The sequence below is a fragment of the Neolamprologus multifasciatus genome, chromosome 5 (assembly GCF_963576455.1).
Source record: "Neolamprologus multifasciatus chromosome 5, fNeoMul1.2, whole genome shotgun sequence".
NCBI classification, from domain to species: domain Eukaryota; kingdom Metazoa; phylum Chordata; class Actinopteri; order Cichliformes; family Cichlidae; genus Neolamprologus; species Neolamprologus multifasciatus.
This window is the reverse complement of record NC_140443.1, coordinates 32,431,805-32,454,025: the sequence shown is the minus strand read 5'-3', so window position 1 is coordinate 32,454,025 and position 22,221 is coordinate 32,431,805. Positions and strand designations below refer to the sequence as shown.

General features: G+C 40.5%; 1 protein-coding gene across 2 annotated transcripts in view; it reads right to left on the bottom strand.

Moving 5' to 3' along the window:
* The window catches only part of cntn4 (contactin 4), a 198,120-nt gene that overhangs the window by 10,604 nt on the left and 165,295 nt on the right, over positions 1-22,221 (bottom strand). The window contains exons 13-16 of one of the 2 annotated variants that reach the window (XM_085160257.1): positions 5,442-5,617; positions 1,945-2,065; positions 1,407-1,565; positions 435-584 (exon numbers count right to left, since the gene is read on the bottom strand). In XM_085160257.1, the coding sequence (XP_085016383.1) occupies positions 435-584; positions 1,407-1,565; positions 1,945-2,065; positions 5,442-5,617 (606 nt within the window). The remainder of the gene's footprint in view (positions 1-434; positions 585-1,406; positions 1,566-1,944; positions 2,066-5,441; positions 5,618-22,221) is intronic. The other variant, XM_085160258.1, reaches the window with a different exon arrangement.

Genomic DNA, 22,221 nt, shown 5'->3' with positions numbered 1-22,221 from the left:
TCAATCTACACATGTTCGTTCATTTTATTAAAATCGCTTTGGAAAACACTATTTAATGTCATTAAAGTGCTGGTTCAGGTTAGGGATAAGGTTCGGGCTGGAATACATGGCTGGAACGTGTATTACCGCGGGAGCATCATTCTACTAGATTTTATCCATAACCCGGCGCGTAGCATAAGAACACGGAAGGTCACCTTTTGCGTTCCTCAGGAATGCCGCGTGACGTGGAGTGATTCCCCCCTTGAGTTTCTCATGCAACCAAGCTTGCTAGTGTTAGCTGATAACTTCACTTATGTATGGACAGAGCAAGGCTAACGGTTTCCCTTCCTCCAGCATTAATAAACATTTTGGGAACAGTATTTCCCTAAACAATTCAGAAAGTTGGGTAAATGATATGTATACTGGTCAGTTTTTAAAACAGATTCAGTACGTACATGTTCCTTTTGTCCTTGCTTGTTTGGATGGCTTGCTGGGCTCGCCAGTCCCGATGGAGTTGCTTGCAAGGACTCGAAACTCATACTCTACCCAAGGGCTCAGGTCTATTACTGTAGCTGTCAGCCGGGTGCCCCGTACCACCTCAGGAACTGGCAGAAAACACACAGTGCCCTCTTCAGTTTCAACACATGAATGTGTGTGGCTGTGTGTTCTTGGAGTGTCTCAGCTAAGCATCAGTAGCATGCTATCCTCCAGGCTAACAGATATGGTAGTTACACAGCACACTTCCAATACCACACAAGGACGCATAAGGATTTAAAAAAAAATGCACATAAACACACATATTGACCATTACATTGCCAATTTGGTGATCTTTGTTGAATTCTTTAATAATGCATGCATGGCACTGTGTAGTTTTTAAGTCAGCTGAAACAAGCAAAACACCAGAATCGCTGTAAGGGACTGAATATTGAAAACCAAAATAATAAAAATGATCCCAGTTAAAAAAGCAAAAACTAATTTTCTTCCTCTGGGTTCTGAGCCCCTACAAGGTCACATTGTATTTCTGTTACAAATCTATGACCCTTGCTTGGCAAATCAATGAAGCTAGTAAAACCATCTTTGATAAAAGAGTCCTAATTCACAAAAATATCAATAGAACGAGATAAAAGCACATTACGCCAATCATGCGTAAATGTTAAGGGTGCCATAAAGGATGTGGGCAAAGATTACACCGATCCCATTACTTAACTGCACTATCAAATTACGGCCGTGGCAAACAAGCTTCATCATCGGGACGAGATCCATGTTTCAGGATTCCCAAGAGAGCGATAAAATGGGAGTCAATGGTCCCACTACAATTGATGCTGGGGTAAAAATTACATCTTCAATATTTTCACAGCCGAGGCATGATGAAGAGTGGCCCCCTCCGGGTGACTGGAGGAGGCCACAGCTGGTTGGAGAGAGCTTACCTGTGGTGACAGCTTGCCACCCGAGGGAAAATGGTGTCCTGGCTTGGATGGTGTATGCCGTAATTGGACTGTGATTATCAGGACCGGGCCTCCAGGACAGAGAGGCTGTGGTATCAGTGATTCCTTCTACATGGATGCTGGTGGGGGGCCCTGGGGGACCTGATAGATGGCATAGCCAAGGCAGGAAAGAGAACAGAAAGATAGAGAGACAGATGGAGGAAGAAGGTAGGGGAGGGAGGGAATGTAAATCAGGAAAAGATGGAAAGACGGTAGAGAGTGTGGCGGTGGTTTTAGCACCTGAGGCTACTGCAGCGACATCAGTTCAGTGTGAAACCTTTGGGAGCTATTGGGTCTAATTAGACAGTAAATTTCATTTAAACCTTCCAGAGAGAAATTTCCACTCGCCTCAATTTTCTCTCCCTTTATTCATTCGTCAGTGAAGTGCAACCAGTCACAGCAAACATGCATCACTGACAAAGCCCAGTCTTCTTCAGGTAGATTGTGAATTATTTAAATCACAGTTATTATGGTGACTCACCTCTGATGACCAAGTCAACAGCCACGGAAATGCTGTCCACCTTGGTTTGCACGGCGCACGTGTACTTCCCGGCATGCCTCAGCTGGACGTTCCGAATCATAATGTCTCCCGCCGAATGCTGCTGTCATTCAACGCATGCACAATCACCCGCAAACACACGAACAAGCAAAGGAGTTTCGTAAGCAACCTGCTATTGTGATTCCAATTCAACGCTCACTTTTTCTGTAGCCACGCGGGAACAAACGAAACCAAACAGAAAGCTTATTCTCATATCTTCAAAAAGGAATTCATATTTCCACACTCCCACTTTCCATCTATATTCTAAAGAGGCACAAAGAAATACCTCTCTATACCATGTGCGCACTGTGCATTTGTTTTATCCCTGTGATTACAGAAATGAACTTGCTCTAATGACTTGATTTGAATTGCGGTATGGAGCCGCTTCAGTTATACAGTGCAGCCTAATGGCTAGTCTAATAGTTAGTTCTTTAAGAGGGCCTTTCATTCCATCTCTAATTGCAATTCCCTCTCCTACATTATCATTTTACCCAGGCAGAGCTGAGCAGGTTCTGTGATAAATTGGACATGGCGGAAATATGTGGCACAGTGGCAGTAAAAATTCTATGGAGTGGCTGGTAGCTTAATCAATATAAGTGTAGACGAACAGCAATTTATTAAGGAGGGGAGACTGTAAATCACGATCTTAGAAACACCTAAATCATAAAGGAAACAGAAAGAAAAAAAAAACGCCTCTGCATTGGATTTTTTCCCCTCTGTATTGCCTGCAGTTTTTAAAGGAGCCTTGCATTTTTTAGCTAAAAGAGGAAAAAACCCTCCAACTCAAAACAGTGCATGGCATGCTGAGGTATAAGCTGCGGACTTTATAAAGTATACAGGAGCTCACTGAGACTGGTTGCATGTATGTAAATTTCTTTTTAAAATAAACCACAGGCAGCAAATTTTTTTCTGCCCATAAATTAAACACTTGATACAAACATTCCCTCTGCACTGCGGCTGAATTTATTATGACCCCGCTAAGAGAAGAAGTATAATATTGATGTACCAATTAATCTTCAGAGTCACATCTGGACCTTTTATACAATGAAATCTCTGAAGGGGGTTGGGCAATAAATCAATGTCTTTTATGTAGCAGTGGTGCTAATAAAATGAGGATTCCTCCACGAAGCTCAACAAGGTTTGAGTTTTAATTATACATTATGTGCCTCGGCTTATGTGGAATATATGTTATCAAAGCTGGAGTGTGACAATAAAACGAATTTGAAATGATGCTCTCTCGTGGGAGAAACCCTACAGCTAAGCTATGCCATTGGCCGTTAGCATGCTAGCACATTAGCAAATATTAGCATTCCTGAAATTACACACAACAGTGTTTTGGCGAGGTGGGCACAAACACAGCTGAACACTCCAGTTTGGATGTCATCCGGAACTATTTGTGGACAAGTTCTATTTCTGTTCTCACTTGTTGTTAGGTTAGTTTGTTGTCTCACCAAAAGGGCAATTTTTTTAGCAACTGTCCACACAGGAAGCTACTTGGCGACAAGATATAACAGAAAGCCGATGACATACAGAGTCTTAAAGCTACAGTGAGTGAAATAACTGCTGGGAACACAAAACTTTGTTCAACTCGACTACCAATGAAAGTGAAATGTGCTGTTTAATGACAATACATTCAACAGTTACAAAGATAAACCTGGGATGTCTGCTAGCAACTAACTATCAGCTACAGGGTGCTGCATGAATCACTTCCTGTGTGGATGAACCTTTAGTCTTCTGTGTTTATATTGCAGATAGATGTAATTAACTGACATCTATCTGGTACTCTATTTTCATTCAATTTTTTGTTGTATTAATACAAATATAAAACTAAAATTAGGGGGTCTGACTGCATGTGGAAACATCAGTATCTGGCCATATACGCTGCGGTTATTGCCATCATATCGTGATCGTTTTTTGGGGGGAAGACAATGGGGGATAACGTCAGCTTGTGCTCCAGGGATAAAGCCTACACCGTTGGTGTGTTTAGAGGCCGCTATTAGCTATTTGCCAATTTATTGGTATTTAAACAATATAATAACAGACATGGGAGAAACACCCTTCAACCATTTTAGGCACATTGATGCTGAATAGTTTGGCCAACACCAAGTTGAAATGCCACAAACATGTGACCACAAAACAAGATTATTTTTAAACTGCATTGTCGTATTATCTTAGCAAGGACTCATAAATAGCAACACATAAAAAATGAAAGAGAAATTTGTTCATGTTTAGTGTCTGAAAAAAACAACAATCCGATGATATGTTGGATTTTTCAGTCATTAAATATTGATAATTAGTTAGGTGTGAAAAAATCTGCAGTCCGGCTCTAGCAGTGTTTACTTTAATATGAGTCTCAGATGTTAAAAATGTAATATGTTAAAAAAAAAACCCAGGAAAATAACATAAATCTACACAAATGATCACTAATGGTCCCCGTGGTGGATAAGGAAATATTAAACTGTGTTTTGAATCAGGTGGTGAGTAAACTGTAATAATGTATTTTATATCTAGAATAAAATCTTTTGATGGAAAAACAGCAGGAGACACAACAAATTGTAACAAACAGCAGAAATGAGTATATATTTACACACATATATATATACATGTATATTGCTAGGTGATGCACTCTGAAAGCACCACGTTGCACCTTTTTAGTACGCTGTTTTGCTACCGACAATTTGGTACCATAATGAGGGAATCTGATATAACGTTATTATTAAATCATACACTTGTCAGTGGCATTGTATAGCACTTTTCTAGCCTCACAGCCACTCAAAGCTTTATCTGTCTCCCATCTGTAACAGATGAAGCAGAAAACCAAAGAAAAGTCATCAGCAAAGGGAGAACGAAACCAAGGGAAGGTTCAAACCACAGAGCCGGGAAGCCTTCTTTTCATGTTCTCCCTGTGTCTGTCCAAAGACATATATTTTAGGTTAATCTGTGAATCTAAATTGGGCGTAGGTATGGATGTGAGAGTGTTTGATTGTCTGTCTTTATGTGTTAGCCTGGTGATTTGTCCTTACTGCTCAAGCAGATAAGAAATTAGATAGAATTAGAGAGTAAAACTAAGATTTTACCTGATTTCTCTTTTCATTTGGCTGAAAAATATACTTTAAAAAGAAAATAAAGTGTGGCTAAAATCCTCAAACACATACACATAGTTACTGCCTTATTTAATTCTAGGGGGTAAATGTTTTTCGATAATAGCTACTGGGATAGAAATGCACCTGTAATGTACCCCCATTTCAAGTTTTGTTGTTTTTAGGCATATTTTGTTTTCTTGGGGATAAAATGTCCAAATACTATACAAGCGCTCATAGCAAAAAGGCTTCCCAGACTGATGCATGAAGGCATCCTGTCTGCGCACCTCTCACAACATGACAGCTTGTTTTAAAACCAGAGGCCTGTCAGAAACCATGAATGATGGAATATTGACTTACGCCTCCCACTTTTTCAAAGAATCCACCGTGGCTCCCGAAGTGGATGAGCTGCTCGTTGAAGAACCAGGTGAACTTGAGTTCCAGAGACGGGTCGTGGCTCACTTGGCAGGGCAGGACCACGCTCTCCCCGACGGTGACGTCCAGCGTGGAGGCCAGCGTGGTGATGATGGTAGGCTCTGAAAAAAAACACACATTCATATTCACGCACGTCTGATCAAGCACGCTTCGCGCCTCTACTCTTTCCAGGCATTATAATTCAGCACAGGAAATGGCTTTGCAAAAAGCCGAGCCCTTCCATCATCCTTATGGATATGTCAGACTCAGTTAATAGAAGGATATACGGGACGGAGCACATAGCAAACTAGGGTGCACAGCTACAATAACTGGTATTAGTTTCGGCCTGAGCTTGTCTCTGTGGGGACTTGGAGGAGACGTGTCTCTCCTGCAGCCCGCGAAGCCTCCATGTGTCACTGTCATCTCAGCCTGCAGACTGGAACTCCCCTCGATCCGGCTGCAATTCCCAAATCGAACTGCTAGGAAAACAGCAAACAGGACTTCTTCCAGTCGTCAGTGCTCTCTTTTCTGTCCTGCAGTGCATTACAGTGGCTGCACATGGGAATAAGACGAGCGTCCCTTATCTGCACTCGTATGTTAGCGATGGAGGGGGAAGGTGGAAGGACGTGAGGGAGGGAGAGGCTTTATACTCAGAGTGTGCAGCACCTGTCTCCCTCTTGGGGGTGCTGTGATTACTTGGTTGAAATAGCCACTCTGAGCACATGGACTAAATTAACCATGGCAAATGATCCCTGGACAGGCATAGATTCATGTAGAAAGTGCCGGCAGTGCAGTCTTCATCCACAGTGAATTCGATACCTTCATTGTATTGGCTCCCCCCCTCTCTCTCTCTCACACACACACACACACACACACACACACACACAGATGCTACCGCACGCTCCCAATGTGATTTATCTAGTCGTTTTCTGATTTCAGGCCAGAATGCTATCAGCTGCTGGGTTTTGTCATATACACAATGAAAGTGTGTCTGAGAAGCCCAGTGCTCTATTGCAGGGGCTAAATGGTGAACGATGGCGGTGCAGTAAAGAAAAAAAAACCCATAATAACACACAGGAGATATTCAAGTCTCTGTGTGTGCTCGGTCTGCTTCTGCAGGCTGGCTACACCTTGTAGAACAAGTGCAGGAAGGAACAGAAAAGCTAAAAAATATAAAGCTTAAGAAACACATTTCTCTGAAAAAAAAGTGTCAGGTGTATTCTGCAGTGGTGTTCTTGGAGAGATGGTTACTCCAAATGATGTGAGGAGAAAGAAGGAAATGTGTGGTGGGGGGGGAAAAAAGGCTTGGGAAGGATCTACAGAGGAAATACCCACAGAGATCCACAGTCAAGAGAACTGACTGTTCGTGTTACCTGTAACACGGAATAAACAATTTTTCTCTTCCTTATTTCTACAGCAGGACTGGTGTGTCCTATTATCATCTCCTCTCCTTGTGTCGTGTGGTTGTGTGCTGCCTGGTGTCTTACTGCCTCCGGGGGTTTCACAGTGACAATGATGGGGGGGTATGCTGCCTTATTACCCTCCTCTGTCATGATTTGTGACAGATTATATGGACAACCAAGGTTGGTTACACAACCACACACTGGACTCTTGAGCATAATTTGATTGATTTCTATCTTGTATAATGCCTTGTTACCTACTGCCACTGTAAACGGGGAGGACAGTAACGCTCACTTAGCAGGGTCAGTCCGAGACAAGACAGAGAGCGTGCCTGTGTGCTGAGACAGGCTGGGAGGGACCTGGGAACTTTTTCAGGCCCGAGGCCATCATTTGAAATATCCACCTTAAGTAACAGTCAGCATCAGTAAGAAGAAAAACCTCGGGCTCTGTGGACAAGAGACCACGCCTAACTCTGTCGCCCATCCTCGGCTGAAGAAACCCACGGCCTCAGTTTAATCAAAAATGTAAATCAAAGTGAGCTTATGAAAGCAAGCTATTAAATACTGACACTATGACGGTTTTCTAACAGTGATTGTGGGAGAAAAATCCGACAGGTGAAGGTCCTCCTTCACTTGTTTTGTATACTATGTATAAATAATCAGAGTCTGATAGGACTTGCTTACAGCAATGTTACTGTAGATCCCAAGTTAAGTTATGATTAAAAACAATCTGTTGTACAGGCAATGCAAACAGGACTCATACTTAACAACCAGTAAAATAACAAATTCAGTAAAAATGTAATCACATAAAACAGTAATAGACTGAATAAGACTGCTCGCATGATAAAAAGCCAGGATAACTTGCTGAGCTAGACCTGAAAGCCAGTGAGAAGAGTTGGTTTTTAACAGTGTTTTTAAATGACTGAGTGACTGGAAAGCTGTTATGTGAAAAGGCAGGTTGTCTCTGGAAAGGTTTCTTGTCTCTGTTTTTGAACGTCTCAGATGTCCAAGTGCCCTGGCAGCAGTGCGCGACTGTAAAAGTTCCATTAACTAATGAAATTTTAGTCACTGAAACTGAAATTGTTGCTTAAAATTGCTGATTGATTCTAGTTTTCATGATAATCTACTTGGTCAGATCTAAGACCCAAAATTTTAATTGAAGCCAGAAATCACTTAAATACATTTTAACCTATAACGTTTGGCAAAAATGGGCAGAATGGGGGGAACTATAGTAAATATTAGATGGTCACTATCTAAACTATTAATCTGCTTTTCATCAGGTCAGATTCATAGAAATGTGTCAAGTATGAAATGTCAAATTCCAAATCTTATCTCCGTGGTCGTGTCCCGCATCCATTGTACTCAGACGCTCGACATGACCTTTGTAGTAGCAGGAAATCTGTAATTCTTCTTCTTCTTTCACAATAAGCTGTTAAACAGTTTTTTGGGGTTTGAGGTGAAATAAATCTGCTATTAGTTGTAAAATTTTGTTTCACTCAAGTCTGGGCTATAAAGACCTTTTTTCTGATGTTTTTAATTCTTACATAATATTAAAGGTGAAATATTATAGTGTGAAGTGACCATAAAGTAAACTTACAATTTATGATTCAAACTCTTCAAAACAATGTACAATAGCAGTAAGATATAAACTAATGAACCATCTTGGAAATGTTACTCAGCTATTTTAATTGTCACATTTGGATTTCAAAATCAAACAGAAATAGCACATATTATGTGATGAAGCTGAGGATGTCTGAAACATTGGTAACCGGTGTAATCAAACAGGGTCAAATGATCAGTGCTCAGCTGACCTAGCTCATCCAAGGAGCAGCTAAGATACTGACGTATGATCACAGGTTTTCTAGCACAGCTCAACCATCTGTCTGTCAACGTCATCTCACCACTTAACCAAGCCTATTAAAACCACTGCGCTCTCTCCCCACCATGCTGCTCGCTTATCGCTCTGACAGAAGTGCAAAGTGCCACTTTGGCTCATTCAGTTATCGACATCATTGTTTAACTACATGTTACCATGCAAACCATGTCTTATATAATAAACATGTCATACCAACGTAAAACTTACATTCAAGCATCTGAACATATTTTACATGTGATACATGTAATATGAGCTGTTGCACAGTTAATAATTCAAATAATTCAAAGCATTTAGACATGAGCAACCCCGACTTTACTAAATGCAATCAAGTTTGACAAAGTCATACTTTTTAACTTGTACTACTATGTAAGTTCTTTTTTGTTGTTTTTACAAACACCTTGTTAAACTATTAAAATAGCACCACGGGTTTCTGAAACCTTCAAGTCAACACTATGATTCATGCTTTCCTCCAAAAATCTGTTTTAAAAATTAAACACATCTCTTGCTCACTGCTGAATTACCTGTGCAGGAGGTGAAGAGCCTTGAATATCCGTGTCCAAAAAAATAGCTGCTATCGTGAGTTGGATTTTTGGTAATTCTTCCCAGACAAATTTGTGTATTTAACACTATATTGTTACTTAGTATATAATTAGTATATTGAATCAACATGAAATGACTTGGGTGTCAAATCTGATACCATGTTTTTCTAAAAGAACATCCACCACAATGAGAAATTCAATGTTTTGGTCATAGAACGGAACTAATTAACGAGTAAAGCATGATCTAACTGTGTGCTTTTTTAATGGCTCACTTACACCAGACCTTTAAGACAAACAAATTAGTGGTTGTATTAAATGTTCTTGTTGTCAGAAACTAATTGCAAGTAGTTGTGGTGACCAGTTGGTTATGCAACACTCTAAACCTCTCCTCTTTCACCTAGCTGTAGCTCAGGTGAAAGGCTGGTGGTTCGTGGTAAACATCCTTGGGCGTGATACTAACCCCAAGTTCTCCGATGCATTCATCGGAGTGTGAACGTTAGATAGAAAGCGCTTACATAGAAAGTGCTTGTGGCATGAAGCAAGGGCAATGACGCAAGTTGTGTAAAGTGCTTTCAGTGCTCTGACAGAGTAGAAAAGTGCTTGATAAGAAAAACTATATTAACATTGCAAGGTGATTGGGGATAGACTGCACTCTCAGAGAGGTCTGCAAATAACTACTGTCTAATTTATAAACGCAGACAGATTGTTAACCCGTCTGAGTTAATCTGCCTCAATGAGTCAAACTGCTCTGCGACATGTCTCTCTGAATAGGAGACTCGAGTCAGCTGGTTGCCAACTGCTTGTATTCTGGTTTTCTTCCTCTATGAAAGCGAGGTTGCCAACCACCTACATCATTTTTTGATAATCACCACGTAGCAGCAACTACGTCTTTATTTCTAAATGTCTATGAGTTTCTGGCTGGAATCTGAATATAAGTAGTTCATGTGAATTTCTGTGTATATAAAGGGCACAAGATTCACAACAGATGGTAATGATGAAAGAAACAGAGAAGAAAATATCAGATGCAATTTTGGAGCTGATTTGCAAAATAAAAACACCAACAGCAATCAGCATGGCATTCTATTCTTAGGCAAAGCAGCTGAAGGAAGCCTAGGACGCACAGACAGCTAATGAAGCCAAACAAATGATATACAGACCACTGGCACACAGTGGGAACACTCAGAGAAGCTGTATAACAATAACATATGGTTGACCAGAAAACAGAGCTAGCTTAAAGTTACCAAATGACCCTGAGCTCCTTTCTGAGGCACACTGACATGCCTCACAAGGCCAGTTTCACCAGTCTTCCTTCCAACATTATGAATAATGCCCACACATTTCCCCTCCTGCTGTGGAGAATCCTCTGTCTTTAATGATCTAAAGCCATAATGCAAAGTGTGCAGTCTCCCTCAGTGCACATATATATATATATATATATATACTCAGTAAGTTTCCTCACAAGGTGAGCAATGTGAGCTTGAATAGTGGAGCACAGGGACGAGACACAGGCCGCATGATTTAGAGTATTTGGAAAACAAATTTATAATCATCTTTAAACTGAGACCCACGCAGAAGATCCGGACTCGTCAGGGTTCAAGACAAACACAAACCTGAAAAGGAAATGTTTCCTTTCACTGGCAGGTAAGAAAAGACGTCTTCACAAAGGATCTAAACTGTGACAACGCATGTCAGGCTAAGGTTTTTCAAAGTGAATCAGCGTAGCATCATTCACCTTGGCGAATCCTCAGAATTTCCAAGCAGGTTGTTTAAGAACAAAACAAATTTGGTTACCGTTTTAAAAAGCAATCATTTCACTCGTAATTTTACCTCCTCTTCCTTTTCAAATCAACAGAACACGAAGAATGCTTTCATCAACACATCAGAAAATCCTCCGATTTGCAGTGTTTTTGTGCTCCACTTATTTTCTGAAGGACCTATCAAAGGTTCCTCAAGGACAAACTTGAATGGCGAGGAAAACCTTGTCTACATTGCTCAACAGATAGATACAAGATCCTCTCGGTACTGTATGCTGTGTGGTGGCACATCTGTAGCAACCTGCTGGTGATTACTGACAGATGGCAGCTCATTATTTTTCTATATGGCTGTCAGGAATCATACATCGCATTTATTTCACATCGTTGCTGCCATCCAACTTGGATGACATGGCTCGCTTGGAAAAGCAACTGTAGGGATTCAGCAGAGAACTGGTAACCGCATTTAAGTCCGGGGTGTAAAGTGAAACAGATTATTTGTCTTCTGTCATGGAGTCTTCAGCAGCTAACAAAGTATGCTTAGATGTTCATCCAGACACTGTTAACATGATGACTGTGCTGGTAGTGCAAGCGCACTGAGAGCCCGATTAAGGTTGGTGATTGAAAAAAAATCAAAGTTTTTGCATGAAAGTGCTTGTACCAATCCATTTACTGCACCAATCCATTTACTGTACCAATCCATTTACTGCACCAATCCATTTACTGTACCAATCCATTTACTGCACCAATCCATTTACTGCACCAATCCATTTACTGCACCAATCCATTTACTGCACCAATCCATTTACTGCACCAATCCATTTACTGTACCAATCCATTTACTGCACCAATCCATTTACTGCACCAATCCATTTACTGCACCAATCCATTTACTGTACCAATCCATTTACTGTACCAATCCATTTACTGTACCAATCTAGCACTAGTTGGAAATTGTGCAAACATGCAATTTTACAAGCAAGGTTAAAGAGCTATAAAGTGTGACTGAGTTCTTGTTCCATTGAGGAGAATGGTCATTTGAGAGCTACTTGGATCGCTCATCCACATCATTCATCCACAGAACCAAATTGAGGTGGTTCAGATAGCTGCTCTGTGAGATATTTCAGGCATGTTCTACTGGGAGGAGGTCCTGAGGCCAGACCCAGGACTCAGCTGGCTTGGAAACAACTTGGTGTCCCCCGGGCCAGGGTAAGGGAAGTCTGGACTTCTTTGCTCAGACTGCTGCTGTGAACCAGATAAGTGGTGCAAAATGGATAGACGACGTAACATACTCGTAGTATAGTATGCTTATTTTCAATCATGTTTTTCTAGGTGACTCTTCATGTGTGAATACAGTGAGATTTTTGTCCTGGTTAAGGCGCTGACAAAATGTTACAGCAGGGGTAGGCAACTCCAAGCCTCGAGTGCCGGTGTCCTGCAGGTTTTAGATGTGTCCTCGATCCAACACAGCTGATTCAAATGGCTAAATTACCTCCGCAACATATCTTGAAGTTCTCCCGAACACTGGTAATGAACTAATCATTTGATTCAGGGGTGTTGACCCAGGGTAAGCTCTAAAACCTGCAGGACACTGGCCATTAAAGCCTGGAGTTGCCCACCCCTTTTCTAAATGAAGATTTGATGTTTAGTTAAGTTTAGCCTTAAAGAAAAAAGTCTCCAAAACCAACAGAAATAAGTTTTAGTAATGTTCACAATTCAGTTTAGCCCAATTTACATTAACCAAATCATCTAGTTTACTTATTTCATATGTATAGTGCTTATTCACAACAACAGTCAACTATTATATATATTATATATAACTAATGAACTAATCATTTGATTCAGGGGTGTTGACCCAGGGTAAGCTCTAAAACCTGCAGGACACCGGCCCTCAAGGCCTGGAGTTGCCCACCCCTGTGTTACAGGATCACCAAATTGATAATTCATCCCGCGGTGAACATCTTTAGTTTCATCTTTCTTTTAGTCTTTAAGATCCACGCATGTGCACCTTGTGGTGCAGACAGAGGGAAACTAAGATCATTCGGTGACCCGCGACTATCTACGAAAAAGATCTCTCTAGACGTCGCCCACAATGACAGAATATTCCTCGTCTACCTTTGAAACGTCTCCAAAACAAATGGCTGCTACAGTGGGTCACAGCGCCGAAAAGATGAATTGCCTCCAGGCTTGAGAGAGGCAAACCGACGTGAACACTGTAGGATCTCTGAAGTTTTGAGTTCACTGACCATCTGTAATGATCGGCGGCAACCCTAATTGCAACGGCTCATCTCCCGTGTAATCAAAATTCCGAGAGCACGTCTATAATCAAGTGCAATTAATCTGCTAATATCCCCCCAGTGTTGGAATAATGGGGACATTAACAGGGCTCATCTGTTGTGACTGCTCCTCTGCTGTGTGCTAGGTGGCTTATTCACAGCGGGAGATACAGAATGCTGTTTGACAGGTATTTTTCAGTATTCATATCACCAAAGTCAATTTGAATAAACTACTGTCATCTCCCATAAGGGCTGATCCCACAACACAAATTTCTCCCTGCTAAACAGGTTTCCAATCCTCAATGAAGTAGTGCATGTAAATTACCCCATCCCATTTTGCAAACAATATCACTTGTGACAGAAAGGCACACGTTCATATACAGGAACATTTGTACATCAGCCACAGAAAACAGCTTTAACATATTATGATGGAAAGGAAGCGAGTGTGTGAGGGTGTCAAATAAAACCCATATTCCTTTTCACAAGAATAATGAGTGGATAACAGCGGTGTCTGTTTATGCTGAGAAGACAGACATGGTTGTGTTTCTTTGCAGCCTGATTGGAAAACCGCATATAGGCCATCAACCTGAACCTACAGGGAGAGCAGCAGGTTCCACTGCCCCCCTTCTTACTCCCACTGATTGGCTGGGGGCAGGTGGGGGTGTTCTCTACCATTTTCATTTCACAGTGTCTGATAAATGGGAAAGAGAGAGTGGAACTGGTGCAGGATGGTACAGCAATGCTGTACTTTTTAATCAGGTTTTAAAGTTGCACTTAAAATATCCCAGAAATTAACATTTGCAAGAGACAAATACATTAATCATCATTAAATGTTCGAAAAACAACCCCCCCAAAAAACACTTTATGGAAATGTCTGAATAAATTTTAATGAAATAAATAAAATGACATGCCACAACTCTCTCATTGGCTCTCACAGCCTAAAGCATAACTTCTATGTGAGGACATATTTTCTGCAAAAATCCAAAGGATGTGATGGTTATGCTTGCTCCCGAGGGCATTGCCATAAGAGAGGCCTGTTTTCTGTTTGCTATATCAACAGTACTGTGCTTTAGCATTAGCAAACAAGTTAAGCAGGATTAAGTTAGCTAGCTAAATGCTATCATAGATACATAGTGTAAAAGATGGATATAGCGACACATTATCGTTCGGTTTCTGAAATCCCGCTTTGAAGCCAGATCTGGCATGACTAAATCTTTTAAAACATTCATTTAATATGACCTAAAAACTCAGCAGGAGAGTATTTGTACAGATACAGTCGGAAAGCTGTTGTTCCGTAGACCAGCGGTCCCCAACCGTTTTTGCGCCACGGACCGGTTTAATGTCAGACAATATTTTCACGGACCAGCGTTTAAGGTGTTGCGGATAAATACAACAAAATAAAATGATACGACCAAGACAAAAACTGTGGTATTCTGTAAATATAATAATAATTGCAAATCCACTGTGTAACTGTGTAACTTCAGCAGCGTCCTCCTGAAAAGCGCCAACAACACTGAGAGTAACATCCTCCTCTCTGCCCCTTAATGCTCTCTGGTTGCTATGGTAATGCGTAGACCATAGAGCTGGTGTCCTATACACAGAATCCAGATTTAAGGCACTGGTTTGCCATTGGTTTAATTTTCCCAACCTGGATGCTACACAACATGTTTTAAACCATCTGTTTTTAGATATTACGTAATTTGTCCATTTTCTGATATCTATGTTATCTATAGGTAACATTAACCAGTTTTAACTTAGAAGTCTGTTTGGCCATATTGGAATTTAACCATGAGTGAAAAACTGCAGTCAACGTGGGTGGAGTATTTGCTTAATCGAGGCATTGTTTGTTTTTTTTAGGATCAATTTTGATTGATCTCGGTTGGTCTTTTTAAATTGTACCTAGTGCTAGCGTGCCTGCTAGCGTGCCTGCTAGCGCAGACACAAGATATCTCATACAGCCAAATAAAGACCTGAGTAGGACAAGTCATGCAAAAGCCATTGCAAACCCCGAGAAACAGAATAATAACTGCAATTCACGTAACGGCTGCAGGTGTCACCAATGAATTTCTGAGGTTACGTGATCCTTTAATTTCTCTCACTTCTATTATGCAAGGCGTACTGCATTTGGTAGAGCGGCAGAGTCGTCAATGGGAGCCAGAGCGAGGCATCAGCATAAATCAGCGGCAAGGTGCACTCTAAGCTCTCCCCACATCCTTGACTGTTGCTGACTTTCAGGCATTCATAATATATGAAATCTGTCTTTTATAATTCAACAGAAAAAGGAAACACGCCTTGATAGTGATTTACAGAAGACAGAGCCGCAACAGAGTTATTTAAAATTCCATTATGTGACGTGTTTTTGGCTAAAAAGGAGAATGAACATATAGATACAATAACAGGATTTTCTTCTCGCTGTTATTCTCATTGACATTAATCAATGTTTTTTTTTTTTAAGTATTCAATCAAACACTAGCCTGCAGGGGCTGAGCAAGTCAATTAATCCATGTTTCTATGGCAACTACTTGGATAATTGGAGAAAAAAACCCTGATATGGTAGCAGACTGTTGACACTGCATTTCAAAGGATTTTACAGACTGCTAACTTGTAGAAGAAGGACAATTTAATGGATTGAACCTCTGAGCAAAAACTATAAACTACACACAAAAAAGAAGCAGCTCTGTCTTCGAGACTTTATGAAAAATGATTTTTAGCTGCAGTATTTCTCACACAGGGTATTGGAAGGATTTGGGCACGATTTTATTAGATTTTCTTTTTTTTTTTTTGACCTGTGTAGTTCTTTCCCCCCACGGGTATTTAATAACAGCGCAGACGAATGATCAATGTATTCTGCATGTTCATATGAGGTTACAGCGAATCATACTCTCTCTTAGGCGGTGAGTAAAAGGTGTGAGCGGATTTGCAGCATGCTCTGACCCACGGGGTTTACCTCGACGTCTCGGAATATTCTGCTTCTGGTGAAGCCGAAGAAATGCAGTCGTAGCTGCGAGAACTGTACTTGGATACGTCGTGCGAAAATTCCTGAACTACAGAGCACATGCAAATCTATATAGAAAACCTTTATATGAAAAACCTTTTGAAATATGAGGCGTGAACTTTTCTCCCTGAGGGCAATATACTGAAAATCAATAACTCTATAAATGTAAAAGAAGCCGCTCAACGAGGAAGGTCAAAACAGAACATGTAACGATAGCACAAATGAGCCAGGAACCCCTGTGAAAAGGAGGTCACAGTGAGGGTATAGTTCACCGAATATGTCAGCAAATCCTCCGGGAGCCTGACGAGGTGAGAACACTATCCCCTGTGGAAATGGGACTGAAAAGCTGCGGTGTGCACAGCATAAAGCCGCCGCAGAATGCACAGCACTTTATACCCAGCTCACATTTATTTTTAATGAAGTATAATAAGTCACAGCACCGGAGCAGAAATGCAATCCCCAACCCAGATGATCCAACAACACGAAGACTATTTTTTTTCACGCAGTATATCCTTCTGCTGGTACTGGGGGGCACAGCGAGGCAGTGAGCCGAATGATTTCAACATCTCTGCAAACAGACATAGCAGCTGAGGTGTCTCTGTCTAGTAATGACAGCACAGAGAGAGAGGGGGAAAAACCTGCTTTTTGTGGGACTTATCAGAAGATGGAGATTGGGGGATTCAATTCAATTCAATTTTATTTATATAGCGCCAAATCACAACAAATGTCGCCTCAAGGCGCTTCATAGATACAGAGAAAAGCCCAACAATCATATGACCCCCTATGAGCAAGCACTTTGGCGACAGTGGGAAGGAAAAACTCCCTTTTAACAGGAAGAAACCTCCGGCAGAACCAGGCTCAGGGAGGGGCGGCCATCTGCTGCGACCGGTTGGGGTGAGAGAAGGAAGACAGGATAAAGACATGCTGTGAAAGAGAGACAGAGGTTAATAACAGATACGATTCAATACAGAGAGGTCAGTTAATACATAGTGAGTGAGAAAGGTGACTGGAAAGGAAAAACTCAATGCATCATGGGAATCCCCCGGCAGCCTACATCTATTGCAGCATAACTAAGGGAGGATTCAGGGTCACCTGGTCCAGCCCTAACTATATGCTTTAGCAAAAAGGAAGGTTTTAAGCCTAATCTTAAAAGTAGAGATAGTGTCTGTCTCCTGAATCCAAACTGGAAGCTGGTTCCACAGAAGAGGGGCCTGAAAACTGAAGGCTCTCCCTCCCATTCTACTTTTAAATACTCTAGGAACAACAAGTAGGCCTGCAGAGCGAGAGCGAAGTGCTCTAATAGGGTGATATGGTACTACAAGGTCATTAAGATAAGATGGGGCCTGATTATTTAAGACCTTGTATGTGAGGAGCAGGATTTTGAATTCAATTCTGGATTTAACAGGAAGCCAATGAAGGGAAGCCAAAACAGGAGAAATATGCTCTCTCTTTCTAGTCCCTGTCAGTACTCTTGCTGCAGCATTTTGGATTAACTGAAGGCTTTTCAGTGAGTTTTTTGGACATCCTGATAATAATGAATTGCAGTAGTCCAGCCTGGAAGTAATAAATGCATGAACTAGTTTTTCAGCGTCACTCTGAGACAGGATATTTCTAATTTTAGAGATGTTGCGCAAATGGAAGAACGCAGTCTTACATATTCGTTTAATATGTGCGTTGAAGGACATATCCTGGTCAAAAATGACTCCAAGGTTCCTCACAGTGTTACTGGAGGCCAAGGTAATGCCATCCAGAGTAAGAATCTGGTTAGATACCATATTTCTAAGCTTTTCAGCGCCGAGTACAATGACCTCAGTTTTATCTGAGTTAAGAAGCAGAAAGTTAGTGGCCATCCAAGTCTTTATGTCTTTAAGACATTCCTGCAGTTTAACTAATTGGTGTGTGTTATCTGGCTTCATGGACAGATAGAGCTGGGTGTCATCTGCATAGCAGTGAAAATGTATGCTATGTCTTCTAATGATGCTGCCTAGGGGAAGCATGTATAATGTAAACAGAATTGGTCCTAGCACTGAACCCTGTGGAACTCCATAATTAACCTCAGTGTGTGAAGAGGACTCTCCATTTACATGCACAAATTGGAGTCTATTAGATAGATATGATACAAACCACTGCAGTGCAATACCTGTAATACCTACAGCATGTTCTAATCGCTCTAATAGAATATTATGGTCAACAGTATCGAACGCTGCACTAAGGTCAAGAAGGACAAGCACAGAGATGAGTCCACTGTCAGAGGCCATAAGAGGATCATTTGTAACCTTCACTAAAGCTGTTTCTGTGCTGTGATGAGCTCTGAAACCTGACTGAAACTCTTCAAATAAACCATTCCTCTGCAGATGATCTGTTAGCTGTTTGACAACTACTCTTTCAAGGATTTTTGATATGAAAGGAAGGTTGGAGATTGGCCTATAATTAGCTAAGACTGCTGGGTCTAGAGATGACTTTTTGAGTAAAGGTTTAACTGCAGCCACCTTGAAGGCCTGTGGTACATAGCCGATTATTAGAGATAGGTTGATCATATATAAGATCGAAGAATTAACCAATGGCAGGACTTCTTTGAGCAGTTTTGTAGGAATGGGGTCTAAAAGACACGTTGATGGTTTGGAGGAAGTAATTATTGAAGTTAACTCAGAAAGATCGATTGGAAAAAAAGAGTCTAACTTAACATCAATGGTACTAAGAGTAGCTGTAGATAATATTACATCTGTGGGATGATTATTGGTAATTTTTTCTCTAATGATAAAAATTTTATTTGTGAAGAAGTTCATGAAGTCATCACTAGTTAACGTTAAAGGGATGGTTGGCTCAAAAGAGCTCTGACTTTTTGTCAGCCTGGCTACAGTGCTGAAGAGAAACCTGGGGTTGTTCTTATTTTCTTCAATCAGTGATGAGTAGTAAGCTGTTCTGGCTTTGCGGAGGGCTTTCTTATAAAGCAACAAACTATTTCTCCAGGCTAAATGATGATCCTCTAAATTTGTGACACGCCATTTCCTCTCCAGATTACGAGTCATCTGCTTTAGGGTACGTGTTTGAGAATTATACCACAGGGTCAGGTACTTCTGATTAGAGACCTTAGTTTTCACTGGAGCTACAGTATCCAGAGTCGTACGTAGTGAGGAGGTGAAATTATTAACAAGATAATCGACCTCTGTTGGGGTAGCGTTCAGATAGCTGCTCTGCTCTGTGTTGGTACAGGGCATTGACGATGATAACAGTGGCTGGATTATATTCTTAAACTTAGTTACAGCGCTTTCAGAAAGACATCTACTTTGATAAAGTCCACTCTCCACTGCTGCGTAATCAATTATTGTAAATGTAAATGTTATCAAGAAATGATCAGACAGGAGAGGGTTTTCAGGAAACACTGTTAAATGTTCAGTTTCTATGCCATATGTTAAAACAAGATCTAGAGTGTGATTAAAGTGGTGGGTGGGTTCTTTTACATTTTGAGAGAAACCAATTGAGTCTAACAACAGATTAAATGCCATGTTGAGGCTGTCATTTTTAGCATCTACATGGATGTTAAAATCACCCACAATAATTATTTTATCTGAGCTCAGAACTAAATTAGATATAAAGTCTGAGAAATCAGACAGAAACTCTGTGTAAGGCCCAGGTGGACGATAGATGATAACAAGTAAGACTGGTTTCTGAGTTTCACAGCTGGGGTGGACGAGGCTAAGCATCAGGCTTTCAAATGAATTAAAAGTCTGTCTTGGTCTTTCATTAATTAATAGACTGGTGTGAAAAATTGCTGCCACACCGCCCCCTCGACCTGTGCTTCGAGATTTCTGGTAGTTAGAATGACTCGGGGGTGTTGATTCATTTAAACTAACATAATCATCCTGCTGCAACCAGGTTTCTGTAAGGCAGAGTAAATCAATTTGTTGATCAATTATTAAGTCATGTACTAACAGAGACTTGGAGGAGAGAGACCTAATATTTAATAATCCACATTTCACTGTTTTACTCTTTGGTTCAGATGTGGATACTGTATTGTTCTTTCTTTGTGATTGTTTAAGTTGTTTGTTGCTGGTTTTTAGTTTGTTTTTTGTCTTTTTGGAAGCTGACACAGTCTCTATGGAGATGGGTTTTTGGGGGGGTAGCAGGAGGAGAGAAGCTGCAGAGAGGCGTGTAAGACTGCAACTCTGCTTCCTGGGATGCTTGGATGCTTCATAAATCGTGCCCCCTTTTCTGTGTCGGTCATTTTTTATGAATGAAAATTAAACACTTGTACTCAGGAGTATGTGGAACAGTGTGGGCTTCTGTCCACTGCAGCTGCTGTATGCGTTTTTCATTCCAGAGCTTCGTCTCCCTGATGAAGCAGCCTGGTTTCTTTCCTGGGGCACTGATACATGCTGTTTAACCAAAGCCGCTGTCATGTCTTACTTTACAGACTGATATTAATTGTGTTTTAATTGTTGCACAGCGGTTTGTGACTTTTAAGCCTGTGAAAAGCACTTCTTATAGAAATTGATCCATCACTCCCAAGGTGTCACTGGTCAATGTTTAGAGGAGCAAATTTTTCCCTCTAACTGTCTTTATTGGGATTTTTAGGTACAGTAATGAAATAAAAAAACGGGATGTCATCAGCATTACTGCAAATAGTCTCTGGTGAGCTGAAATTAAATTACAGGCTGTCATATTGTATAAAATTAATTCCCATTTTCTCTCAGTGTGAATTTGATCTTTTTCTAATATAAATATTTCATCAACAAGGTGGTTTCTTTTGTTTCCAGTCAGCAAAATGAGTCTTTGTGTGAGCAATAACACAAAACAAACCAATGAGCGATTGATTGTTGGTTATCCGGTGATTCCAAGGTGGCTGCTTTCACCCCAAATAGAGCTATTCCAGAACTGAATCCAGAAACTGAATCTGTTCTACAGAAAGTCTGAAACATCTTACACAAAAAGTTTTTAATATTTGGGCAGTTGAAGAATATGTGAGGCAGACAGACTGATGTTTGTCCACAGAATGGGTCGACAGAAGGACTAAAGGCATCCCACGCCTTTACTCTTAGGTCGACTCTGGAGGACTCTTATTCAGTATGATTTAGGATATTGCAAATTTCTTAAAACACCAGGATATATAAGAAGTATATTAAAAGAGCAAGAAAATGTTAAGTAACTATTATTGTCACAACTTTAATATATCCAGTCAACAGTTCACCTGTCAAATTCCCGGGTGATCTCGATGCAAAAATCTGAAAAATGATGCTTAAATAAATTTAAGCATCAAATAAATTTTCCGTAATTTCATCTATTCAAGTAGCTTTTAGTGGCGAAACCTACTGTAACAAAGAACTGGCAAAAAATCATTAGTAAGCTTTTATAGGCAAAAATGTCTGCACAGAGGAGCAAAACATATTTGTACCTTATAATTAAGCCTATTAAGTATTAATTAGCTTATCAACATTTCCATTCAGTATATAATTAAAATCTTTGTGACTACTCTGCAATAATACTATGTTTTTATTTAATTGATGAAGCTATAAAACTAAAATTTATTGTTTGCCTGTTGTTTGTAGCTTACTTCATAAATAAGACATAAAGCAGATGAACAGTTTTAAAATTAGCAGAAGTAAAAAAACAAAGCAGTAGAGCGACAGATCAGGCATACTATGAAAACAGTATTTCTTTGGTGAAAGCAAACAAATCTGATCATGCACTAATACATTTTTCTTTTTTTGTATTAAATCTATACAAAAACGAGCCATTTATGTGTCTGCATCCACGCTAACCACCTCCACTACTGAGGTTCAGCAAGATTCAGGATGTGGAGCTCGATGCACATATTAAAGCCTTTTTCTTTGATTCAGTGTAAGCTACACATTTTTAGATTTGGTGGATATAACTTACAGCAATGATACA